At 42.6% G+C, this 24,243-nt stretch overlaps 1 protein-coding gene across 4 annotated transcripts in view; it reads left to right on the top strand.

Annotated features, from left to right (window-relative positions):
- The window catches only part of LOC124777476 (androgen-dependent TFPI-regulating protein-like), a 218,185-nt gene that overhangs the window by 171,678 nt on the left and 22,264 nt on the right, over positions 1 to 24,243 (top strand). For all 4 annotated transcript variants that reach the window (XM_047252908.1, XM_047252907.1, XM_047252905.1 and 1 more), the window contains exon 2: positions 10,966 to 11,106. In XM_047252908.1, the coding sequence (XP_047108864.1) occupies positions 10,966 to 11,106 (141 nt within the window). The remainder of the gene's footprint in view (positions 1 to 10,965; positions 11,107 to 24,243) is intronic.

Genomic DNA, 24,243 nt, shown 5'->3' with positions numbered 1-24,243 from the left:
AGGTGGCGCAGTGGTTAGCACACTGGACTCGCATTCGGGAGGACGACGGTTCAATCCCGTCTCCGGCCATCCTGATTTAGGTTTTCCGTGATTTCCCTAAATCTTATCAGGCAAATGCCGGGATGGTTCCTTTGAAAGGGCACGGCCGATTTCCTTCCCAATCCTTCCCTAACCCGAGCTTGCGCTCCGTCTCTAATGACCTCGTTGTCGACGGGACGTTAAACACTAACCACCACCACCACCACCACCGCAGAAGAACCACCAGCTGATTACCCACCTACACGGGAAGTACCTAGCGGATTCAGCACGAACTGGGAGACGTGGAGGACACTGAATGGAATGAGGACAGAGGTGGCCCCAGTGAAGACAAATATGATTAGGTCGGGTCTTGGAACCACGGATGATGAGTTTGACTGTGGCGTTGTGCACGATACGGAGCATCTGCTCGCCTGCCCAAACTGCCCTTATAGGTGCAACCCCGACGATTTATGGCTGGACAAGAAAAGAAGCCTTGGACTTGGCCCTATACTGGCCTGAAAGATTGTGGCCTGGTTTCCGTTCACGAAGAAGTAAGTAAGTATGCGACTGGTACGAAATTTGAATAGTCATCTTTCGGATGCAGAAACACGGCCACCAGTTTTCGTTTAATCTCTGTTGGTCCATCACGGCCAGAGAATATCGGCTGGAATTTAAGATATCTAGTGTTTTATGGAGCTATACCATAAGTTCGTTGACTTGGATAAAAGCGTATGAGGCCTGAAGATGACAATATGAATTGCCGAAATTGGTTGCTTTCTGAATAAAATAAAATATCTTAAAGCATGTGGCTGTTGGTCAAGTTTATTCACATTGAAAAGCTTTCGTTTATGTCGTACAACTCCTTCTTGGTACGAGGTGGCGCAGTGGTTAGACACTGGACTCGCATTCGGGAGGACGACGGTTCAATCCCGCGTCCGGCCATCCTGATTTAGGTTTTCCGTGATTTCCCTAAATCACTCCAGGCAAATGCCGGGATGGTTCATCTGAAAGGGCACGGCCGACTTCCTTCCCCATCCTTCCCTAATCCGATGAGACCGATGACCACGCTGTCTGGTCTCCTTCCCCAAAACAACCAACCAACCAACCTTCTTGGTGTTGCAACTTCTCTCCGTCAGCATATTATTTTAATAAATGTATGCAACTTTTGTTCAGCTTACTGTTCCTACAAAGTATATGTGACTTATGACACTACCATAGCATTTTCCATAACGTTGGGGGGGGGGGGGGGGGTTACTTTGTGTCCAGTCTAAAAAAAATTAAACAAAACGTAATCCGTTGATTGTTATTGAATGGTATTAAAATAAACTCTTTAAAATGGTACCGATGTGAAATCAGGGTTCAGAACCTGAAAATTCCTTTAACACACCCTTAACCATATCAGTTCGTTTACAGTAATGTATACTTTGTGACCATCACAAAAAATATAAAAAAATGTAAATTTCGTTTATTGTTGTTGACATTTACCCTCAATATAACTGATGTGTAAGGAAGGCCCTCAAGCTAGAAATATTGAATGTGACCTTCACTCTGGAAAGTGACATATTACACTCAAATTTTTCGGTTAGTTTAAGTACAAATTTTAAAAAACTTATGGAATCTGGACCAAAACTAGCACGGGTAGGGAAGACTCGTTAAGCCATGGTGAAGGCAAATCCCTAGGGGTAGAGTACCCCAAAATCAAGACTCCTGGTCCTCCAGGTTGGGGGTTGTGCAGAGGGCTACCAACCCACTCACGTAAAACAATGGCCGGTCAGGACACTCAAGGTATGCCTCGGAAACAGGACAGAATTTACTGGAACAGAAATTGGCAAAGTTACAAGGATTTCTCTTTTGGTTCGTGGAATGTCAGAAGTCTATACCGCCCAGGAAGCGCACAAATACTAATAAATGAACTAGGAAAATACAAGGTACAACTGGTAGCGCTCCAAGAAATAAGATGGCAGGGAACGGGATCAATGAAAATAGGAGACGGGACAATAATGTATGGAGACTGCGGTCAGCACCATGAATTTGGAACGGGCTGTTACATTCATAAAACAGCAATTGACACAATAAAGGAATTCAAATCAATTAACAACCGAATATCACACATTACAATTCAGGCTCAGTGGTTTGATATTACATTTATAAATGTTCATGCACCCACAGAAGATAAGGAAGATGACGTGAAAGAAGAATTTTATAGTCAACTGGAACAGACATATAATTCAATAAGTAGACATAACGTAACAATAGTGTTAGGAGACTTTAATGCCAAAGTAGGAAAAGAAGAAATCTACAAACCAACCATTGGGAATTACAGCTTACATGATGAAAGTTCAGAGAATGGTGTGCGACTCATAAACTTTGCAATGGCAAATGGTCTCACATTAAGCAGCACAAAATTCCAACACAAACGCATTCATTTAGGGACATGGATATCACCAGATGGAAAAGTAGTGAACCAGATTGACCATGTCGCCATCCAAAGACGATTTCAAAACAGTATTAAAGACGTTAGAACTTTTAGGGGAGCAGATTGTGAGACAGATCATATGTTAATCATAGCTCAAATGAAAATAAAGCTAAAAAAGAAACAAAGTACAAATAGGGTTGAAATTAAAAGGTACGATGTAGAAAATCTGGCAGAAGAAAAAATAAAAGAAAACTTTAGGAAAGAAATGGAAATTAACCTATCGGAATCTAGACTGACACATAGTGACCAGCAAGACGTGGAAAGTAGATGGAGACACCTCAGAAACAGTATTCAAGATGTAGCTTCCAAAACTATAGGTAAAAGAAAACGAACTAACAAAATCTGGTTTAATATAAAGAAAGAGTACTGGAGAGGCAAAATGCGAGGAAGGCATGGTTGCAAGACATGGACAATATTACACTAAAGGAGAGATACTATAAAATCCGCAAGGAAACACAACGAACTCTAAGACAAGAGAAGAGAAAACACTACAACAACATGGTAAGAGAAGCGGAGGATGATTTCAAGCATCACAGAGCAAGGCAGATGTACCAGAATATAAAAAAGTCCTTGAGAAAATTCACTAAAACGGGACAGTTTATAAAGGACCATAATGGGAAAATACAAACAAGAATGACATACAAGAAACATGGAAGACATACTTTACACAGCTGCTCAACTGCAATGATCCACAATATTACTTTACATTTGAAGAACCAGATACAGTTGATATACAAGTCTCCACACCATCAGTAAATGAAATAAGACAAACAATAAAGAAATTAAAGAACAACAAGGCCTGTGGGGAAGACCAGGTATATGCTGAGCTTTTAAAAAATGGAGGACCACAATTGGAAATAGAACTACATTCCTTAATTGAAACAATTTGGGAGACAGAAAACATACCGGCCGATTGGAAAACTGCAATTATATGCCTCATCTTTAAGAAGAATGATCCCCTTGTCTGTGATAACTACAGAGGAATTGCCCTACTCGATGTCACGTATAAAATTTTGTCGATGTGTATACTACACAGACTGATTCCCATAACCGAAGAACTGATTGCGGACTACCAATGTGGTTTCCGCCCTAACAGATCCACTTTGGATCACTTATTCACATTGAGACAAATAAATGAGAAGGCATGGGAATTTAATGTAGATATCCATATTCTATTTATAGACTTCAAGAAGGCCTATGATAGCATACACCGACAGACACTCTTAAACACCATGAAAGAATTTGAAATACCATTAAAATTAATCAAATTAGTTAAAATGTGTTTGGAAGAAACCATATGCAAAGTTAAGACACCTGCAGGAGTGACTGAAAATTTTAAGGTGTACACTGGACTGAGACAAGGGGATGCCATCTCACCTATTCTATTTAATATTATCTTAGAGAAGATTGATAGAGAATTCACCAAAACTAATCCACAAGGGATCCAACTGCAGGGACAGAACATTACTAGACTTGCTTATGCAGATGATGTAGCCTTAATAAGCACTTCAAAAGCTGAATTAATCAGGATGATGCAAAATTATTACAAAATGGCTGAGAAAGCTGGACTTCATGTGAATGAAGAAAAGACAGAATATCTAGTCATAAGTAAAAAACTCCAAAAGAATACACCACTGACCGTAAATGGTCTCACTTTCAAGGCAGTTGACCACTTCAAGTACTTAGGGAGTCTTTTTAGCAGAGACAACAGAGCAGAAATAGAAATAGACGCCCGTCTAGCAGCAGCTAATAGAACTTTTTACAGCTGTTTCAAAATTTTAAGGATGAGATCACTTAGTACTGAATTCAAAATCCGTTTTTATCAGTCAACTATTGTACCAGTAGCATTATATGGATGTGAAGCTATTACATTCAGGAAAAAAGATGAAGAAAAACTGTTGATATTTGAAAGAAAAATACTAAGAAAAATATTTGGACCAATCTTCAATGAAAATGTCATGGAGTGGAGGATAAGGAAAAATGAAGAACTACGGGAGCTGTACAAACATAGTACCATTGCGGAAATGTTAAAGAAGAGAAGACTGCACTGGGCTGGTCACGTAGCAAGGATGCCGGAGAACAGACTACCCAAAATAGCATCCACTAAGAAATTAGAAGGAAAGAGAAGAAGAGGAAGACCTCGAATTAGGTGGATGGAGAATATCCGGGAAGATGCAGCTAGGATGGGCATCAACTCTGATTGGACAACAATTTCCCTGGATAGAAATAATTGGAAGAGGCTCGTAGAGCAGGTGTATGGTCGATAAGGCCTTAGCCACGTGTAAATTAAAGTAAAAAGTAAAGTAAAGTAATGGAATCTGGTAGAAGAAGTCATAAAAAACAATAAACATTTTTTCATAATTTTAATATATAGAAAAAACCGACTAGATTATTAGAGTTATTAATCGCTTCAGTCAATATCTCATCACGTGAATGGAGAATTTGATTTAATGATGTTGTTTTTCCACGCTACTTGCTGTTACAATTTGAATAACATGTTTTCAACGGCGAATTACCCAGCCAGATTAAGGTTCCTATAATTGAAACTAGTCGACCAGATTCCTCTCGCTAAGAGAATTTTGGCGCCGCCTTGACGCTATTAGTATTCCATTCTTCGGCTTATCACTGCAGATAGTAACGGAGCGATAAGAGAGATATTGTTGGCTCTTTTTCCCTAACACAACAGTTTTCCTGCCTCCTAACCTACCCATACAATTTCTATGCCGAATGTGACTTCCACAATGTTGGGTTCGTATTCAGGATTATCCCCGCTCAATTAGCTATCAAGCCATCTTGGTTTTAAGTTTTCTGTTTTTGTGCAAAAATTCTACGAGAGAGCGACGTGAACGTTCATTTAACAACAACCCCTCGATTCTGCCCCCCTCCCCTTCTCTACCCTTCCCTTCTTCACCACATCACCCCACTATCGCCCCCCCCCCCCCAATTTCTTGCCGAACTTCGTCATCAGTTCGCTTTTGCCTACAGTGTCAAAGAGGCGATTTAAATTCTAACGAAACTCTGTTCCTGAAGTATAGCGGTCAGATTAATTTTCTATATATATATATATATATATATATATATATATATATATATATATATATATATTTAACATGAGGTATTGATTGAAGACTGCTGATCAGCCATCTTAAGTCAGTTTCAGTCTATCATACATATGCTCAGTTTCGTAGTGTTTCGGCACATACTCTTTTCTATCTTCAGATACTGTTTTTTTTCAGTTTTCATGAATGTTTGTAAGGGATATACATTCAAACGTGGTCTTCAGACACAAAATAATATCATTTTAATCGCACACGACGTCATTAGGGAGAATCTTCGGGTGCATTAATGTGCTTCCTCGCGTCTGACCTCTTAAAGCAGCCGGCTGTGAACTATAATTTCAAGCTTAAAATATAACTCCAGTATCCTACACGTGGCACTGGTGTTAACAATAAACAACTCAAAATGGATCCAGAGGCTTCGATATATCTTTGTATTTCAATACAATAAAATCTAATGTAACACTAAACGACAGTTACATCATCTTTAGAGGTCTATAATTTTTTATTTTTCGCTTGCTTAAAATCTACGAACATTTCTCATCCCCTTCTAAGAAATTTACCAAATAATTTTAACAGTTTCAGTCACTTTTTACCATTATTTAGTAGGCCGACCCGTTTTGGCATCATGCAGCAGTCATCAGGTGCATAACAATGACATGCACGTTACTGAAATGCACCTGATAATGTTACCATGCTGCCGAAACGGGTCGTGCTAATCAATATTAGTAAAAAGTGACTGAAAAAATTAAAATTATTTAATAAATTCGAAACAGAGTCGCACACTTCAAATAATACCACAGATATGGATAAAATTAAGCATCCACTTTTATTTGCAGCATTGTGAAGATTAGTGCTTCAGTATTTATCGGTTATTCGTTTACTTGATTATATGAATTCTGAGGTTTATCTCGGCGTATTTGGTTGATTGGTAATATGTTTACGATCTTCTGGCTGAGAGGACAATTACATTTTGCACACACGATTTCGACAGATCCGTAAAAATCGGCTAGAAACCCGGAAAGATACCGCCTACTTTAGTATACTAAAGTAGTTTAACGTGGACTGCAAAACCACGGCGCAACTTCACATATCTCGCATTAACAAATCATTTCCCACGGTGAAACAAGTAATAAGAGATAGAAAAAAACCTTCGAACCGTCTAGGGATCGAACCCCGACTGTATTAGGATCAATACTGTGAAACGCCCCCTTTGAAAAATTTATGAATGATTGTGCTGATAAACCTCTTACGTTATTTGCTTTTCAAACAGCTGAGCAAAACTGAACGTACTCAGACATTACTCTCTTTACTTATTCTGATCAACACTAAACTGACACACAATATTTTTAGCGCAGCGCAATCTGACTTTTAATAATCCCTTCAAAAGAATGGCCCTGACTAACATTAACCTATACGTTTCATAAATCACTTACCTTACAAAAATCTTCGTTACTCGAACTACTGCAATACAGCGAGCGCCACTACTGCCAGCTAAATAAAAGATTCAAACTACTGAAGGCACTAACTACTGATAGGCATCGTTAGCAAATGAAAGATTTTGATAGAGAACAAGCAATGCTTTTACCTTAATAGTGCTCAAAAGTCATTATATATATACACGCTGTTCACATCCAGCTGCCCAACACTACAATAGCAAACAACAATGCAAACCAGCCACAGACTGCACACAGCACAGCCAGTGATTTTCATACAGAGCGCTACGTGGCGTTACCAATGTAAAAACCTAAACAGCCTACTTACAACTGGAACAGCAGTTTTCGGAGATCATGAGTGTAGCATATCAGTTTCGCTTCTTGCTGACAAAGCAGACATTTCGCATTGTCAGATCTACCTGTCGAAATATCACAGCCCTGTAGGCGTGAAACCACTTGTTTGGCTTCCTACAGCTGACTGGGACGCACGTTGGCTGGCTTCGGGCCGGGAATAGACTGGCGAGAACACTTTAAAGCCATGAATAAGCAGAGGCACTTAAAACTGCTACGCAACTCTGTTTTGAAACTGCTTGACAGCAGCTACATTTTTAATGCTGTTTGATGGTGCTGTGCTGTGTCAAGATATTTATGTGTGTCGTTGTCCTGTTACACTTGAGAGGCACAACGTGACTGATACTGAAGAGAGTGTCTCATCGGCTTCGACAATTGACAATGACTACATAAAGTGACTCTATACTTTTTCGGAAAAAACTAAGGGGAACCGTGGACTTCTTGCCTGAAGTTACTTAGGGAACTCATCAACCCTGAATACAAGTTCTACCGATGAGGCACTGTGCTACGTCGTTCTGATGGTAAATACAGAATGTCCCAGGACGAATGATGAGATTCATGGATGTGGTAGTGTAATGGTACTTTAATTACATAACCATTACGGCACCTCACCTCAACCTCTCGATACCAGCAATATTATACTGTGTTTCTGTAAAATAGTTAACATATTTCTGTGACAACATTCAGATTTGATTTCATTAATGTAGAGGTACTTCGATACATCGATATGCATATATTGCAATGATATTATTCTTATGTGTATTCTTTCTTTTGTCACTATGATCATTGACGTACTTGTAACTCTGATTTTTGGGCGCGTAAGCGGTTATTAGAGAGTCAGGCTTTGGTCGTCATGTTAAAAAGACACAAATTGTAGTCAGTTTATGAAATGTGGACTTCAAAAGTGAGGAAGATATTTTCAAGTATGTTTTATATTGTGAAGTGATATTTTGGAACAAGTTACGTGAAATTGCAACAAATGTAATAAAAAAGAAGTGTAACTTAAATTCGGAGTGCTGATTACTTTTTTACATCACCATTGTCCTAACTTGCAAAAGTTTAATCTTCAAGAATGGTTTATCTATAGAACTTTTGAATATCTCAGAATAACACCTAGGCCTCTTTGCATCCGAGCCTGGAATCATCACTACCTAGATTTTCGACGATTGAGCCATGAGTTCACAACGAGACCAGCGTGGGAAACACGAAAAGATGAGTGCCAAGTTTATCCATTATTTCAAGAAATGACTTCATTAACTGTGCTCTAATGACACCTGCCACATAATATAACTTCGTTGTTGCTCGAAAATGCAATATTTAGCAGCGTGAGCAACACTACAATCATAATTAATTTTTGACCTTTGTTGTGGTAGGGTTGTTAGAGTAGGAACGATCATTTGGAACGAAAAACTCTAGTAAACCCGTGCTCTAAAATACATACCTTAAGAGCAAAGAGCGCTTTTTCATCTTCGATGCTATGAAACAAATCTCTCCTTCTGCACGCTCTTTATTTTCCATGTTGTGATAGGTGGTAGTATGGGCCAAAGCAACGAAGAAATGTCAAGTATACATGGACTCTAAAGTGCATACCTTAAGAGCTATGCATACTTGTTCATCTTCACTACCGTGAAGCATATCTCCTCTACTGAACAAGTGCTCATAGCCCTTAAGGTATATGTTTTAGAGACAGTGTTTACTCGACAATTTTTCCTTGTTTTGGCCCAATAATACCTCCCCCCAAAATACAGAAAGAAAGCGCTTGCAATAGAAGAGATTTGTTTCACGGCATCGAAAATTAAGACCTACTCACAGCTCTTAAGATAACCATTTTAGAGTCCACGATTACCAAACTTTCTTTGCTGGGAATGTTCGTTCCTGTCATAGGCCTGATTACTGACCATTCTTCCTGGGACTCCCTGCATAGTAGTTAAAACAATCAACTATACAGTAAAATTCTCTTCCCTTTTCGCTCTGTCACTTGTCAAACACGTTGTGTTATGTTGAAACGTCTTGTACTTTACGTGGTACACTTCGTAATCAGTCACATGCTGGTTATAACCAGCTAGTACCATAGTGTTCTTAGGATGCCTGAAATATGACACAATTTGAAGATTTGTGCCAAATTACCCTTCTTTGCTCACTTGGTACTCGAACCCAGACACGTGCTTTTTACAGCCAGCACACTTTCAGTTGCACTGTTCGAGCAAGTCTTGTAACATGACATTTCCTGGCAGTACCCGTGGGTTCGTCCTGTAGCTTTTTGTGACTCTGATTTCTCTTCAAGCGAATAGCTTGCGTATTGCGAATGCTACTGGCGGACCAAGTAGGGGAAGGGGGTTTGTCAAGCCAAGAGATCGGGCATCACTCTTTTCGCAGTCCTACTAAGTGGGATGTGATCGGCGCCGATTATGCTGGCTTAAGAGTTAGCGACTGCAGCGGAGTGTGCGCTGATATGAAACTTCCTGGCAGATTAAAACTGTGTGCCCGACCGAGACTCGAACTCGGGACCTTTGCCTTTCGCTGGAAAGTGCTCTACCAGCTGAGCTACCCAAGCACGACTCACGCCCCGTCCTCACAGCTTTACTACTTCCAGTTGGTAGAGCACTTGCCCGCGAAAGGCCAAGGTCCCGAGTTCGAGTCTTGGTCGGGCACACAGTTTTAATCTGCCAGGAAGTTTCATATCAGCTCACACTCTGCTGCAGAGTGAAAATCTCATTCTGGATCTTGCTTCTGACTGTCTTGAAGGCAGTCGTTGCACAAACATCACCGCAATCATCTCATGTCGAATTCTTCTGATAGAATGCGTTCACATGTGCCGTAACTTATTCCCGAAGTGCTGAAAAGGTGTTTAATGGTCTGTCTACGATCTTTCAGACTGAACATTTATCAGTGTAACGTCAGCTGTCGAACGATCGGAACGCTCGTCGTCATCACTCGATATCCACACGCTTCTAAAGCGGTTATACCAGGCGCAAGTCTGTATCTGGTCTAAAGCGTCATCTCCAAAATTTTGCTGCAGTATTTGATTTCTACAGCGTTTTTCCCAAGTTTGAAGCGCAACTTTTACAGACACGCTGTTCCTTAAGGTAAGCCGTCAGCCAGCGCACAATGGCAAGCTTAAGGAAACACAACAATGGAAACACAACAATGGAAATACGAGTAGCCACGCGGGATTAGCCTCGCGGTCTAAGGCGCTGCAGTCATGGACTGTGCGGCTGGTCCCGGCGGTGGTTCGAGTCCTCCTTCGGGCATGCGTGTGTGTGTTTGTCCTTAGGATAATTTAGGTTAAGTAGTGTGTAAGCTTAGGGACTGATGACCTTAGCAGTTAAGTCCCATAAGATTTCGCATACATTTGAACGTTTTTAAATAGGAGTATGTTCTCCAGTAACCAACCAAACCACTCAGCTCGCAGCTATGTGCCACAAAAATTCAAGAAGGATGTATGAGTAGGCATCTAGCGGTATTTCAGTGTACACGGAACCATTTTCGCAAAAAATTCAAATTTTTGGATACCACTTCGTATTTCAAACAACTCTTGTGCATGTAAGGAATTCAGTGTGCTTTGCTATTAACCTACATGTGTTAAACACCATCTCTACAGCTATGCTTACCTCCGTTCTTGTTACAGGTCCTTCAGCAGGTGTACGTCTTCAGTAGCCTGTGGGTGGACATTGTGAAGGCGTTCCCTGGACGCTTCCCCTACTCCAGGAAAGCCGCTTCGGCAGTGCGTAACTTCCTGTTCCCAGCATGTGTCGTTCCTATCAACACTGTAAGTATATTCCAAATATTTTGTTCACATGTTGACATATTTAACTCCACTGAAGTAATAGTCGAGGGATAGCGCCTTTGACTAGTCACGTCCTGGGTCCTGCATTCGAACCCAGACACTGCTTAAATGTTGAATAAAAATCATCAAAAGTCGCGGCCGAAGACGCCCTGTGTAAGGAGGCACCCCCGCGCCAGAGAGGGCAGAGGAGTGGACAAGAGTTTCAGGACAGCACCTTGTCCTCCGGAAACTCCCCCTGAAAGGTGGGAAAAGTCAGCAGTGATCAACGGCGTGAGGATACAGAAGGCAATTAGAACCACTGCATTAAAGAGACAGTTTGTACCACAGGACATGTGCCCTATAATTTAAAAAGAACGGAGTAATGCCAGTAGGATTCGTGTTCAGAAGGTTCTATGCATACTTTATTTCGTACATACGATGGTTATCCAGAAAGTAATGCACCGCATTTGTTCTCTACAACAAGTCTTTATTGAACATAATGAGAATTACACACACGAAAGAATGTAGTTTTACCTACACACCTTATTTTTCCACGTAATCTCCATCCCATTGTATGGCCTTCCTCCAGCGCGAAACAAGGGCGTGTATGCCCTGTCGGTACCAGTTCCTGTCCACGTGGCGGATCCAGTGCTTCTCTGTGTCAATTACGTCCTAATCGTCCTCAAAGTGTCTTCCATGACTGGCATCTTTATTGGCCAAACAACTGGAAGTTCGAGGGGGCTAGGTCAGGACCGTACGGTGGATGGGGTAACACTGTCCAACCCTGTTTTTCGATGTCTTCAGCAGTCCCCAGTCTTGTGTGGGGCCGAGCGTTATCGTGTTGCAGCAAAACATCTCCTGGGTGGCTGTGGCGCCGACGTCGCTGTAAGCGCGTCTTGAGTTTTGTTAATGTGTTGACATACGCTTCTGAATTAATGGTACTGCCTCTTGGCATCAAATCAATGAGAATACCACCTTCACAGTCTCAGAACACAGTGATCCCGACCTTACCTATGGATGCAGTTGCTTTGAATTTTTTCTTCCGTGGGAATGGGAATGGGGCCATTCGATTATCTGTCATTTTATTTCTGGCTCAAAATTGTGAACCCAGGTTTCATCACCTGTCAAAATCCGGGACAACAAGGCCACACCCCTCAGCTTCAAAACTTTGGAACAAATCAAGACAAAGGTGTTTTCTGTGCGATTTGTGATCCACCGTTAGACACCGCCAGACCCATCTTGCACACACTTTTAAATATCCATGAGTGTGGAGAATTGGATCCACACTTCCCTTGCTGTTTGACAGATGTCCTCGCGAATGACATCAGCATCCTGCAACGTGTCAAGTGTGACAGCCTTGGATGGTCTCCCCGACCGCTGCAAATCGTGGAGCTCCGCCGAACTGCCGTCTGATGACGTCACTCTCCGTGTCCGGCGACTAACTGGACTTCTGTCGAGAACAGATGCTCCATAGACTTTGCATTTTTGTGAATATTCCCCCACAGTTTCTTTCTTTTCAGTGAGAAATTCAATGACGACACGGTGCTTGTAACGTACACTGATCGGTTTCAGAGTGAATTAAAGAACTTCCTGTTGGCCAACTCCTCCTACTCCATCGATGAATATCTTCACAACGATTATAGCTCATAACTCTGTCTGTATTAGAATTGTACAATATCCGTGAAACTGAGTAAAAAAAATAGAAAAAAAACTTTGACTCTTTCCACAACACAACCCAGAGACTCCTCTCCAAGGGATTCATGGAAAACGATGAATGTAATGTAATATAACATCACCTACAGACGCCATTTTCAAACCGTCCTGCACTTCCAACGAAGTGACGGAAATTTGGTGTGCTCACTTAGGAGCCTTCAAATATTACATAAGTAACGTTTCGCATTTGTAGCATTGTTTTCCACTGAGAAAAAAAAATGCGGTGCATTACTTGCTGGGCAAGACGGCAAGAGCTGACAAGTGCGAGAATTATCGCACAATCAGCTTAACAGCTCATGCATCGAAGCTGCTTACAAGAATAATATACAGAAGAACGGAAAAGAAAATTGAGAATGCGCTAGGTGACGATCAGTTTGGCTTTAGGAAAAGTAAAGGGACGAGAGAGGCAATTCTGACGTTACGGCTAATAATGGAAGCAAGGCTAAACAATAATCAAGACACTTTCATAGGATTTGTCGACCTGGAAAAAGAGTTCGACAATATAAAATGGTGCAAGCTGTTCGAGATTCTGAAAAAAGTAGGGGTAAACTATAGGGAGAGACGGGTCATATACAATATGTACAACAACCAAGAGGGAATAATAAGAGTAGACAATCAAGAACGAAGTGCTCGTATTAAGAAGGGTATAAGACAATGCTGTAGCCTTTCGCCCCTACTCTTCAATCTGTACATCGAGGAAGCAATGATGGAAATAAAAGAAAGGTTCAGGAGTGGAATTAAAATACAAGGTGAAAGGATATCAATGATACGATTCGCTGATGACATTGCTATCCTGAGTGAAAGTGAAGAAGAATTGAATGATCTGCTGAATGGAATGAACAGTCTAATGAGTACACAGTATGGTTTGAGAGTAAATCGGAGAAAGACGAAAGTAATGAGAAGTAGTAGAAATGAGAACAGCGAGAAACTTAACAACAGGATTGATGGTCACGAAGTCAACGAAGTTAAGGAATTCTGCTACCTAGGCAGTAAAATAACTAATGACGGACGGAGCAAGGAGGACATCAAAAGCAGACTCGCTATGGCAAAAAAGGCATTTCTGGCGAAGAGAAGTCTACTAATATCAAATACCGGCCTTAATTTGAGGAAGAAATTTCTGAGGATGTACGTCTGGAGTACAGCATTGTATGGTAGTGAAACATGGACTGTGGGAAAACCGGAACAGAAGAGAATCGAAGCATTTGAGATGTGGTGCTATAGACGAATGTTGAAAATTAGGTGGACTGATAAGGAAAGGAATGAGGAGGTTCTACGCAGGATCGGAGAGGAAAAGAATATGTGGAAAACACTGATAAGGAGAAGGGACAGGATGATAGCACATTTGCTAAGACATGAGGGAATGACTTCCATGGTACTAGAGGGAGCTGTAGAGGGCAAAAACTGTAGAGGAAGACAGAGATTGGAATACGTCAAGCAAATAATTGAGGACGTATGTTGCAAGTGCTACTCTGAGATGAAGAGGTTAGCACATGAAAGGAATTCATGGCGGGCCGCATCAAACCAGTCAGTAGACTGATGACCAAAACAAAAAACACACTTTTACCTATTTTTCTACATAGTTGGCTTGTTTATTTAAGCACTTGTCATACCGTACAACTAAGTTTTTAATTCCCTCTTCAAAGAATTCGGCCGCCTGCTCCGACAGCCAAGAGTTCACGGCCGCTTTCACTTCACCGTCGTCATTGAAGCGCTGCCCGCCAAGATGGTGTTTCAGGTACCGGAAAAGGTGAAAATCGCTAGGAGCAAGGTCGGGGCTGTATGGTGCATGGTCCAAAACTTCCCAGCTAAAAGAATTAATCAAATCCCGAGTCTTTGAAAGATGTGAGGCGTAGCGTTATCGTGCAGGAGCTAAACTCCTTTTGTCAGCATGCCGCGCCTTTTGTTTTGAATTGCTCTGCGGAGCTTCTTTAGAGTTGCACAGTAGGCATCTGATTGTCGTTCCTTGTGGCATAAAGTCCACTAGCAAAACACCGCGCCGGTCCCAGAACACAGTTGCCATAATCTTGCGCTTTGACAGCGTCTGTTTGGCTTTGACCTTGACGGGTGAGGTTGTGTGTCGCCATTCCATCGATTGTCGCTTGCTTTCGGGAGTGATATGGGATACCCATGTTTCATCTCCAGTGAGAATTTGACTCAACATGTCATCCCCTTCTTTCTGGTAACGAATCAAAAAGTCCAATGAAGTGGCAAATCTCTTCCCTTTGTGGTCCTCTGTGAGGAGTCTGGGTACCCATGGAGAACACAGTTTCTTAAAGTTTGGGTTTTAAGACACAATTTTGCACAAAACCGATCTGGAAACTTGTGGAAATTCCAAAGAAAGAGTGGAAATTGTGAATTTTCTGTCCTCACGAATCTTTCTTTCGACTGCAGCCACCAAATCATCAGTGATCACAGAGGGCCGGCCTGAGCTTCTTCGTCATAGACGTTTTGACGGCCATTTTTAAACTCTCTAACCCACTGACGCACTTTACCTTCACTCATTGCATTCAAGCCATAAACTTCTGTTAACTGACGATGAATTTCTGCAGCTGATAGGCTTCTTGCGGTCAAAAAACGTATCACTGACCGTATCTCACACGCGGCGGGCGATTCAATAATCGTAAACATTATAAAGTAGCACAGCGATGCGTACACGTCAGATACAGAGATGCAACTTGCATCAGTGTGAACGGGAAGGATGCCGGCAAGTGGCGCGGTGGCTTGTTGCGGCGTCCGCGCGAACTACGGGACTATACGCGCGAACGGCCCTTACTTAAAAAACAACCCTCGTACATACTCATGTGAACAGGCAGAATACTGCGCTGCGGTCGGCACGCCTGTATAAGACAAAAAGTGTGTGGTGCAGTTGTTAGATCGGTTACTGCTGCTGAGATAGTGGGTTATCAAGATTTAAATGAGTTTGAACGTGGTGTTAGCGACGGGGCACAGAGTCTCGGAGGCAGCGATGATGTGGGGATTTTCACGTACTACCATTTCACGAGTGTGCCGTGAATATCAGGAATCCGGTAAATCAGCAAATCTCCGACAATGTTGCGGCTGGAAAAAGATCCTTCAAGGACGGGACCAACGACGACAGAAGACAATCGTTGAACGTGACAGAACTGCAACCCTTCCTGAAATTGCTGCAGATTTAAATTACGGGCCATCAACAAGTGTCAGCATGCGAACCATTCAACGAAACATCATCGATATGGGCTTTCTTAACCATAGGTCCACTCGTGTACCCTTGATGACTGCACGACACAAAGCTTCACGCTTCGCCTGGACCCGTCAACACCGACATTGGACTCTTGATGATTGATGACTAGAAACATGTTGCCTGGTCGGACGAGTCTCCTTTGAAATTGTATCGAGCAGATAGACATGTTGCCTGGTCGGACGAGTTTCCTTTGAAATTGTATCGAGCAGATGGACATGCACGTGAATGGAGACAACCTCATGAATCCATGGACTCTGCTTGTCAGCAGGGGGCTGTTCAAGATGGTAGAGGCTCTGTAAGGGTTTGGGGTGTGTGCTGTTGTTGTAATGTGGGACCCCTGATCCTTCTAGATACGACCCTGACAGATGACGCGTACGTAAGCACCCTGTCTGACTACGTGCATCCATTTATGTCCATTGTGCATTCCGACAGACTTGGGCAATTTCAGCAGGACAATGCGACACCCCAAACGTCCAGAATTGCTACAAAGTGGCTCCAGGAACACTTTTATGAATATTTTCAACATTTCGCGGCCCTGTCAGCAACTGTATAAATATTTATTTTAATTTAAACAAACAGCCTCAGTTGCAAGAATTACCTGGATTTACCTAGGTTTCAGTCGGGATAACCCAACCTTCTTCAAAATAAAAGTAACTACTGTTTGTCCATAGTGGACATCGTCAAGCTAAAACTACAAATCCATAAATTATCGTCAGATTGTAAAAACCTATCCGAAAATGCCTCGGCCCCATTTCGCCACCGCGATGCGGCAGCCACGAGTTTCGTACCGGAACTGAACGATGAACGATGAACGATGTCCACTATGGACAAACGGTAGTTACTTTTATTCTGAAGAAGGTTGAGTTATCCCGACTGAAACCCGGGTAAGTCCAGGTAATCCTTGCAGCTGAGGCTGTTGGTTTAAATTAAAATAAACACTCTTATGAGTTTAAACACTTCCGCTGGCCTCTAAACTCCCAGACATGAACGTTATTGAGCGTATCTGGGACGCCTTGCAACGTCGCTGCTGTTCAGAAGATATCTCCACCCCCTCGTACTCTTACGGATTTATAGACGGCCCTGCAGGATTCATGGTGTCAGTTCCCTCCTGCACTACTTCAGACATTAGTCGAGTCCGTGCCACGTCGTTTTGCGTCACTTATGCGCACTCGCAGCGCCCTACACGATATTAGGCAGGTGTGCCAGTTTCTTTGGCTCTTCAATGTAGTAGTTGCTGAGGTTTTTGATGGATTACGAATGCAATGTACGTCTCTAATGGTAAAAAATAATATTTTGTGTGACGTAATTACAAACTAACCACTGTCGGATATTTTTGATTTATTTGCACTGTCAAACATTGCTTGTTGCCAAATTTCATGATTTTAGGTCAACAGGAAATACCCTATAGGTTTTGATGAGTGAGTTTGCGAGTATCAGAATATGTAGCATAAATGGCCGTATCTTTTGATTGCATTGACGCAGAAGCTTAAATTTTTTTTTACACAGCCAAGGGATCGTAGACCATACACTTTAGTAAGAAACATCAATTTCAACTTGATATCTCTACTCGTTTCTGAGAAAAAGGAATCCTAACAGTCGGGGAGACAGGGGGGCAGACGGGCGGACAACATAGTGATGCTGTAAGGATTCCGTTTGTGCCGACTGAGGTGCGAGACGTTACAAGTGTCATGATGATCTTCCCACTGACAAAAGATTCCAGATTAGTCTCCCATTTGGACCTCTAACTGAAGACTGAAAACGGGTCGGTAATGATGAGAAAAATATCTAGTAACCAACGAAAGGGTAACTGAGAGTAGAATGTCAGAAGGTAGGGAGAGTAGAAAATCTGAAAAGAGAAATGCAAAGGCTCAATTTAAATGTAGTGCGGGATCAGTGAAGTGAAATGGAATTAATTTGAAGAGAGTAATCCAAAGACTCAGTATAGATATAGTGCGGGATCGGTGAAGTGAAATGGAATTTCGGCTCAGACAAATATAGCGTAATGTCAACAGCCGCAGAAAATGGTATAACGCGAGTCGGACTCGTCACGAGCAGAGCAGAGACTGACTTTATGCGAACAGTTCAGTGATACGGTTGTCCTCATTAGAAAAGATGGCAAACAAAAGCCAATAACAATAGTTCAAATATGCAGACGTCGCTAGCATAAAATGAAGAGAAAGAGAAAGTGATGTGGATAGTGACCGGGTGATTGAGTGTATAAAAGGAGATCATAACCTAATAATTATGGGATTACGTTTTGTTTATTTCTTTACGCAGTCACTTTTTATAACACACCCATAACCGGTTTCGGCCATGATGAACGCCGTCAGTGGCTCCAAAAATATAAAAATGCTCATACTAAAACCTTAAAGCACGTAACAATATTTTTACTAGATCTGCTTGTGAGCTAAGTAAACACACACATCTGGATCATACCTGAAAGTGGCATTTGGTGTACATACGTCCATGTCAAACAGCAGGTAAACCCAAAAATCATAGAATTATATAGGTACAACAGTGTAGTTTCCTTTCCCTAATTTTTGCGGTAGATGCACGTGTGTTGTGTACGGCAATCCCTACTTTTGGAAACCATAAAAGACGGCAAATATAACAACGATATTCAAATCAGGGAATACCTTCCGCGGTATTAGAGGGAGCTATAAAGGGCAAACGCTGTAGCGGAAGACAGAGATTTCAATGCATCCAACAAATAACTGAGAACGTAGGTTGGAAGTGCCACCTTGAGGTGAGAGTTTGGTGCAATAAAGGAATTCGTGGCTAGCTGCATCGAACCAGTCAGAAGACTGACAACTTACCTTATTAAAAAAAACAAAACTAAATAACGGTACTTGCCGATAGTGATTCTACGCTTTGGACGAATGACAGAGTGGTTATTAGCTTCCATGCTGTTCTGACCATGAGACGAATATGGTTCAAAGACATAATGTAATAACAAAGAAAGACACTTCATTGCTGTTCTCCTATGATTTTTATCTATTCACTAACCGGTTTTCGGTTTCTTAGGTCATTCACTCTGCTCCAAACCATATGACCGCGATCGACTCTGGTAACGCTGCTACAAATAGTGAACTTTCACCCCTCGTGCGATGCTAGCTACCTTCACCAAATCAGCCGGCCGCAGAAAGGAACCGAGGATGGTCTCAGAACCCAAGTGGCAGGCTTATCCGTGCCGACATGAACCACAACATGCACCCAGTTGCAGCCAGTGCGTTCGATAGACTCCGGAAGAGGCTCCTCGACATTTCTGAGAAGACCTCCCAGCAAAGTTACCGAATGCACACCGGAATTCTTCCCCGACCCCCCTCTTATTTCCCTTAAGGGCTACTAGCGTCGGAGCTCCCAGTGATTAGCATACCCGCCCTATGTACTTGATCGTACTGGATAGCGATATCGGCCACAGGCCCAACATAAGAGGCACCCAGTGCTGGCTCAGGTGTGTCATCAACGCTGCGCAGCACCATGAACCCGTTGATAAGGCGAAAGGGGGCAGCTATGTGGCCAGTTCTCACTTCCACCCTCCGCCCGGTGACATGTGAACCAACCATAGCCCACTACTAATCGTCGAGTGAAGGCAGGCTGGTCAGATGTTGCCTGTGAAAAGAGGCAGCGACAGCGGAGTTTCCAGGGGATTTCAATGGCATGAAAGGTGTCGAGCTTTCACCATTGGTCCCCCAATGCCGCAGCTTTGAGCAGTACTGTGAAGCCTGTCGACCGTGGTAACACTATTACCAGATGTTTTTGGACAGCAGCCAGTTCTCCTTGTGTCTGCACATTCTCATATTCCGACCTCTCATTCAAAAATGGTACATATTCTGCTAAATCGGCTATGATTGCTCGATGCAGCTCTACTAGCCGCATCCGTAAACACGTTGTTCATATTAATCGGCCAAACCCTTGCCGAGATATTAGCTTTTGAACTTTAATTTGTAAACATAGCTGCACAACAGCAACGGTTCCACGTAATAAAATTATAAACAGCCGACCAGTTGCAATGGATAAAGAAATTCTTTACCTAGGTTTCGGCAAATAGAAATTTGTCTTCTTCAGAAGGTAGCAATTTTACATTAGTAAGGACTTATGTACCATCACCGTTTTTACAATAGTCGGCATAGATCCATGTGTCAAAAATAAAATATAACCCTAGAATTAGGGTTTGTAACGTAAATATAAAATAGTTCATGGATCTTGCAGAGCTCACAACCGGTTTACTAATGTAAAATTGCTACCTTCTGAAGAAGACAAATTTATATTTGTCGAAACCTAGGTAAAGAATTTCTTTATCCATTGCAACTGGTCGGCTGTTTATAATTTTATTACTTTTGAACATTCGTAAATTTACAATTTTTAAGACAACGATAACTTTTAAACTATTATATTCCTTTGTGGCGCGTCTAGATAATTGAGCTTTACGTATTTTTCTCTGGCACATAAATTCCTACAGGCGCGCAAAACGGCCATACGCGCCCCTGCCAAGCTTCCGCTCGGGTTTTTCCAAGGCCGCGTAGACGCTAGCCGCACGCCAAGGCTCCGTAGCAAGTGCTGTGCGGCGGGAAACTGCTGCTCTAATCTCCCGCCACAGCTTGTACACTCACAGTGCTGAATAAAACTAAGGAGATTAAGAAACAGAGGTTGGATATTCTAAGCCACTTATCATAAAATATTAAAGCTAAACGTAGAGAAAATTCGTTTTACACGCTTTCTTAGAGGTAAAACTGCACTGAAGAGCCAAAGAAACTGGTACACCCGCCTAATATCGTGTAGGGCCCCCGTGAACTGGCACAAGTGCCGCAACACGTCGTCGCATGGACTCGACTAATGTCTGAAGTAGCGCTGGAGAGAACTGACACCATCAATCCTGCAGGGCTGTCCATAAATCCGTAAGAGTACGAGGGAGTGTAGATCTCTTCTGAACGTTGCAAGGCATCCCAGATGTTTGGTTGAAAGGTTCGTACTCTGACACTTGTTGATGGCCCAGCATTGAAATCAGCAGCAATTTGCGGAAGGGTTGCACTTCTGTCACGTTGAACATTTCTCTTCAGTCGTCCTTGGTCCCGTTCTTGCAGGATCTTTTTCCTTCCGCAGCTATGTCGAAGATCTGATGTTTCACCGGATTCCTGATATTCATGGTACTCTCGTGAAATGGTCGTACGGGAAAATCCTCATTTCGTCGCTACCTCGGAGATGCTGTGTCCCATCGCTCGTGCGCCGACTATAACACCACGTTCAAACTCGCTTAAATCTTGATAACCTGCCATTGTACCAGCAGTAACCGATCTAACAACTACGCCAGACACTTGGTGCCTTATAGAGGCGTTGCCGACCACAGCATCATATTCTGCCCGTTTACATAGCTCTGTGTTTGAATACGCATCGCTACACCACTTTCTTTGGCGCTTCAGTGTATAGCTCAGCCGGCCAGTGTGGACGAGCGGTTCTAGGCGCTACAGTCTGGAACGTCGCGACCGCTACGGTCGCAGTTTCGAATCCTGCCTCGGGCATGGATGTGTGTGATGTCCTTATGTTGGTTAGGTTTAAGTAGTTCTAAGTTCTAGGGGACTGATGATCTCAGAAGTTAAGTCCCATATGCTCAGAGCCATTTGAACCATTTGTATAGCTCTCTTAAATGTAGAGGATAGCTGCGAAACCAATTATTAAACTAAGAAGCAATGTCCACCACAAAACTCTGAGATATTGGTCTGAGTCATTGTATGGGTATTTTAATAGCTCATTTATCACTGCAGATCATTCGTTTCCAGTCATCCTCTGCCCAATGGATTCGCTCTTTACGCCACATGAAGCGTCGTTTGTCACTGACTACAGAAATATTTTCCAGTCATCCTCTGCCCAATGGATTCGCTCTTTACGCCACATGAAGCGTCGTTTGTCACTGACTACAGAAATATTTTCCAGTCATCCTCTGCCCAATGGATTCGCTCTTTACGCCACATGAAGCGTCGTTTGTCACTGACTACAGAAATATGTGTCCTGTGAGGAGTTGCTCAGCCACTGTACCCCACACTTTCTAATTCACTACGCACAATCTAGCTGGACTACTGGCAACACTTTGGAGCTCACTAGCGGTTCCTTCTGTTGATGCCACGACATTTTTTGCAACCCCTTCCGGAATTTCGGAGGGTCTGTGTCCGTCAGTACGTGAGGTCTGCCTGCTCTTGGTTTAGTTGCGATGGTTTTCTCGCGTTTCCACTCAGCGACGTAAATGACGAAGAGTCGACTTGGTCGACTTTAGGTGGTTTGAAACGTCCCTGATTTATTCGTTGCTTAGATGAGGTCCGTTGCCTAGTCCACTTTCAACGGTACTGAGCTCTCCTGATCGAACCACTCTACTGTTAGGAAAAAAAAAAAAAACAACACAATACTCTCCGCTTATCGTGGCATCCAGTTGTCAATTCCGCATTACATGTGGATGTCCGGATGCTTTTGACCAGATAGTAAACGTTAATACAATAATGGCGTTCAAGAATTGGTGCCACGCTACGATAAGTTTGTCAAAAATGGAGACAGTTAGGTAGAAATAAAGAAGAAGCTACGTAATTAAATATAGAGTAGGTCCTAAATACATTGAGATATTTGAGTTTCACTGTCTCTTTTCCATTTCGCAACGGCATTTAACCTTCTGAATAACTCTCGTCAAAACGCTGATTGTTCACATTTGCAACACGTTTTGTGTAACAGCATAATCGGAACTAAGACGCTAAATGTATGCTGACCGAGACGTCAGCCAGGAAGAACAACACGAATTATTATCATTGGATACAGGACATATCATGGTGGCCTGGTTACCAGTAAGAGAATTGCCTTAGAGAAATTTGTACTGAGCTGAACGAGTAGATAGAGGTCAATAAATGGGATGTACGCAGATGTGGATTTCGTTAGGTAAATGGCTGACAAGTGCTATCAGATCGTGAATAATGCTAGACTGGATGTCTTCTTTCGCAATCAAGACACGTGTTAGTTTTGTAGTGCCAAGTTTTTCTCCATTAATGTGGAAGCCTATTATGCGAACTGCCGGATAAGAATGTGAGGTTATCAACTGGCAGTCGCATAACAGCGCTGATAAAGGGAGCCCAGATGTTGGGCGGCGCCGTAGCGTGTTTGACCTTCCGGGAAGGTCGTTTCCGAGGATGAATAATGTAGGGCACTTTCGAGTCAGCTTTTATACGTACATACATCTACACTCGATGTTGTGACAGGATCAGAACTCGGTCGTAAATGATGCTTCTGAACACAGCAATAATGACGAAGTTCTCGTTACATGTGGTACAGAATAGGACAAGGAAATATGTAGCAGAACCGCGCTAGACTCTTTGTTTCAAATTATTCAACAACATTTTTAATAGTTTACAGTTTACGAAAGTGCACCGAATTATCTTTCTAGGAAAGATAAAAGACACATTTATGATTTCCTGTGTTCTACATATTTATTGGTTCCATATACATGGTGTGACAAAAAGGTACGGCCAAACTTTCAGGAAACATTCCTCACACACAAATAAAGAAAAGATGTTATGTGGACACGTGTCCGGAAACGCATAATTTCCGTGTTAGAGCTCATTTTAGTTTCGTCAGTATGTACTATACTTCCTCGATTCACCGCCAGTTGGCCCAATTGAAGGAAGGTAATGTTGACTTCGGTGCTTGTGTTGACATGCGACTCATTGCTCTACAGTACTAGCGTCAAGCACATCAGTACGTAGCATCAACAGGTTAGTGTTCATCACGAACGTGGTTTTGCAGTCAGTGCAATGTTTACAAATGCGGAGTTGCCAGATGCCCATTTGATGTATGGATTAGCACGGGGCAATAGCCGTGGCGCGGTGCGTTTGTATCGACACAGATTTCCAGAACGAAGGTGTCCCGACAGGAAGACGTTCGAAGCAATTGATCGGCGTCTTAGGGAGCACGGTACATTCCAGCCTATGACTCGCGACTGGGGAAGACCTAGAACGACGAGGACACCTGCAATGGACGAGGCAATTCTTCGTGCAGTTGACGATAACCCTAATGTCAGCGTCAGAGAAGTTGCTGCTGTACAAGGTAACGTTGACCACGTCACTGTATGGAGAGTGCTACGGGAGAACCAGTTGTTTCCGTACCATGTACAGCGTGTGCAGGCACTATCAGCAGCTGATTGGCCTCCACGGGTACACTTCTGCGAATGGTTCATC

This window comes from Schistocerca piceifrons, chromosome 2, assembly GCF_021461385.2.
Source record: "Schistocerca piceifrons isolate TAMUIC-IGC-003096 chromosome 2, iqSchPice1.1, whole genome shotgun sequence".
Taxonomy (NCBI): Eukaryota; Metazoa; Arthropoda; class Insecta; order Orthoptera; family Acrididae; genus Schistocerca; species Schistocerca piceifrons.
Note: the sequence above shows the minus strand (reverse complement) of the source record. Positions and strands in the feature narration are given on the sequence as shown.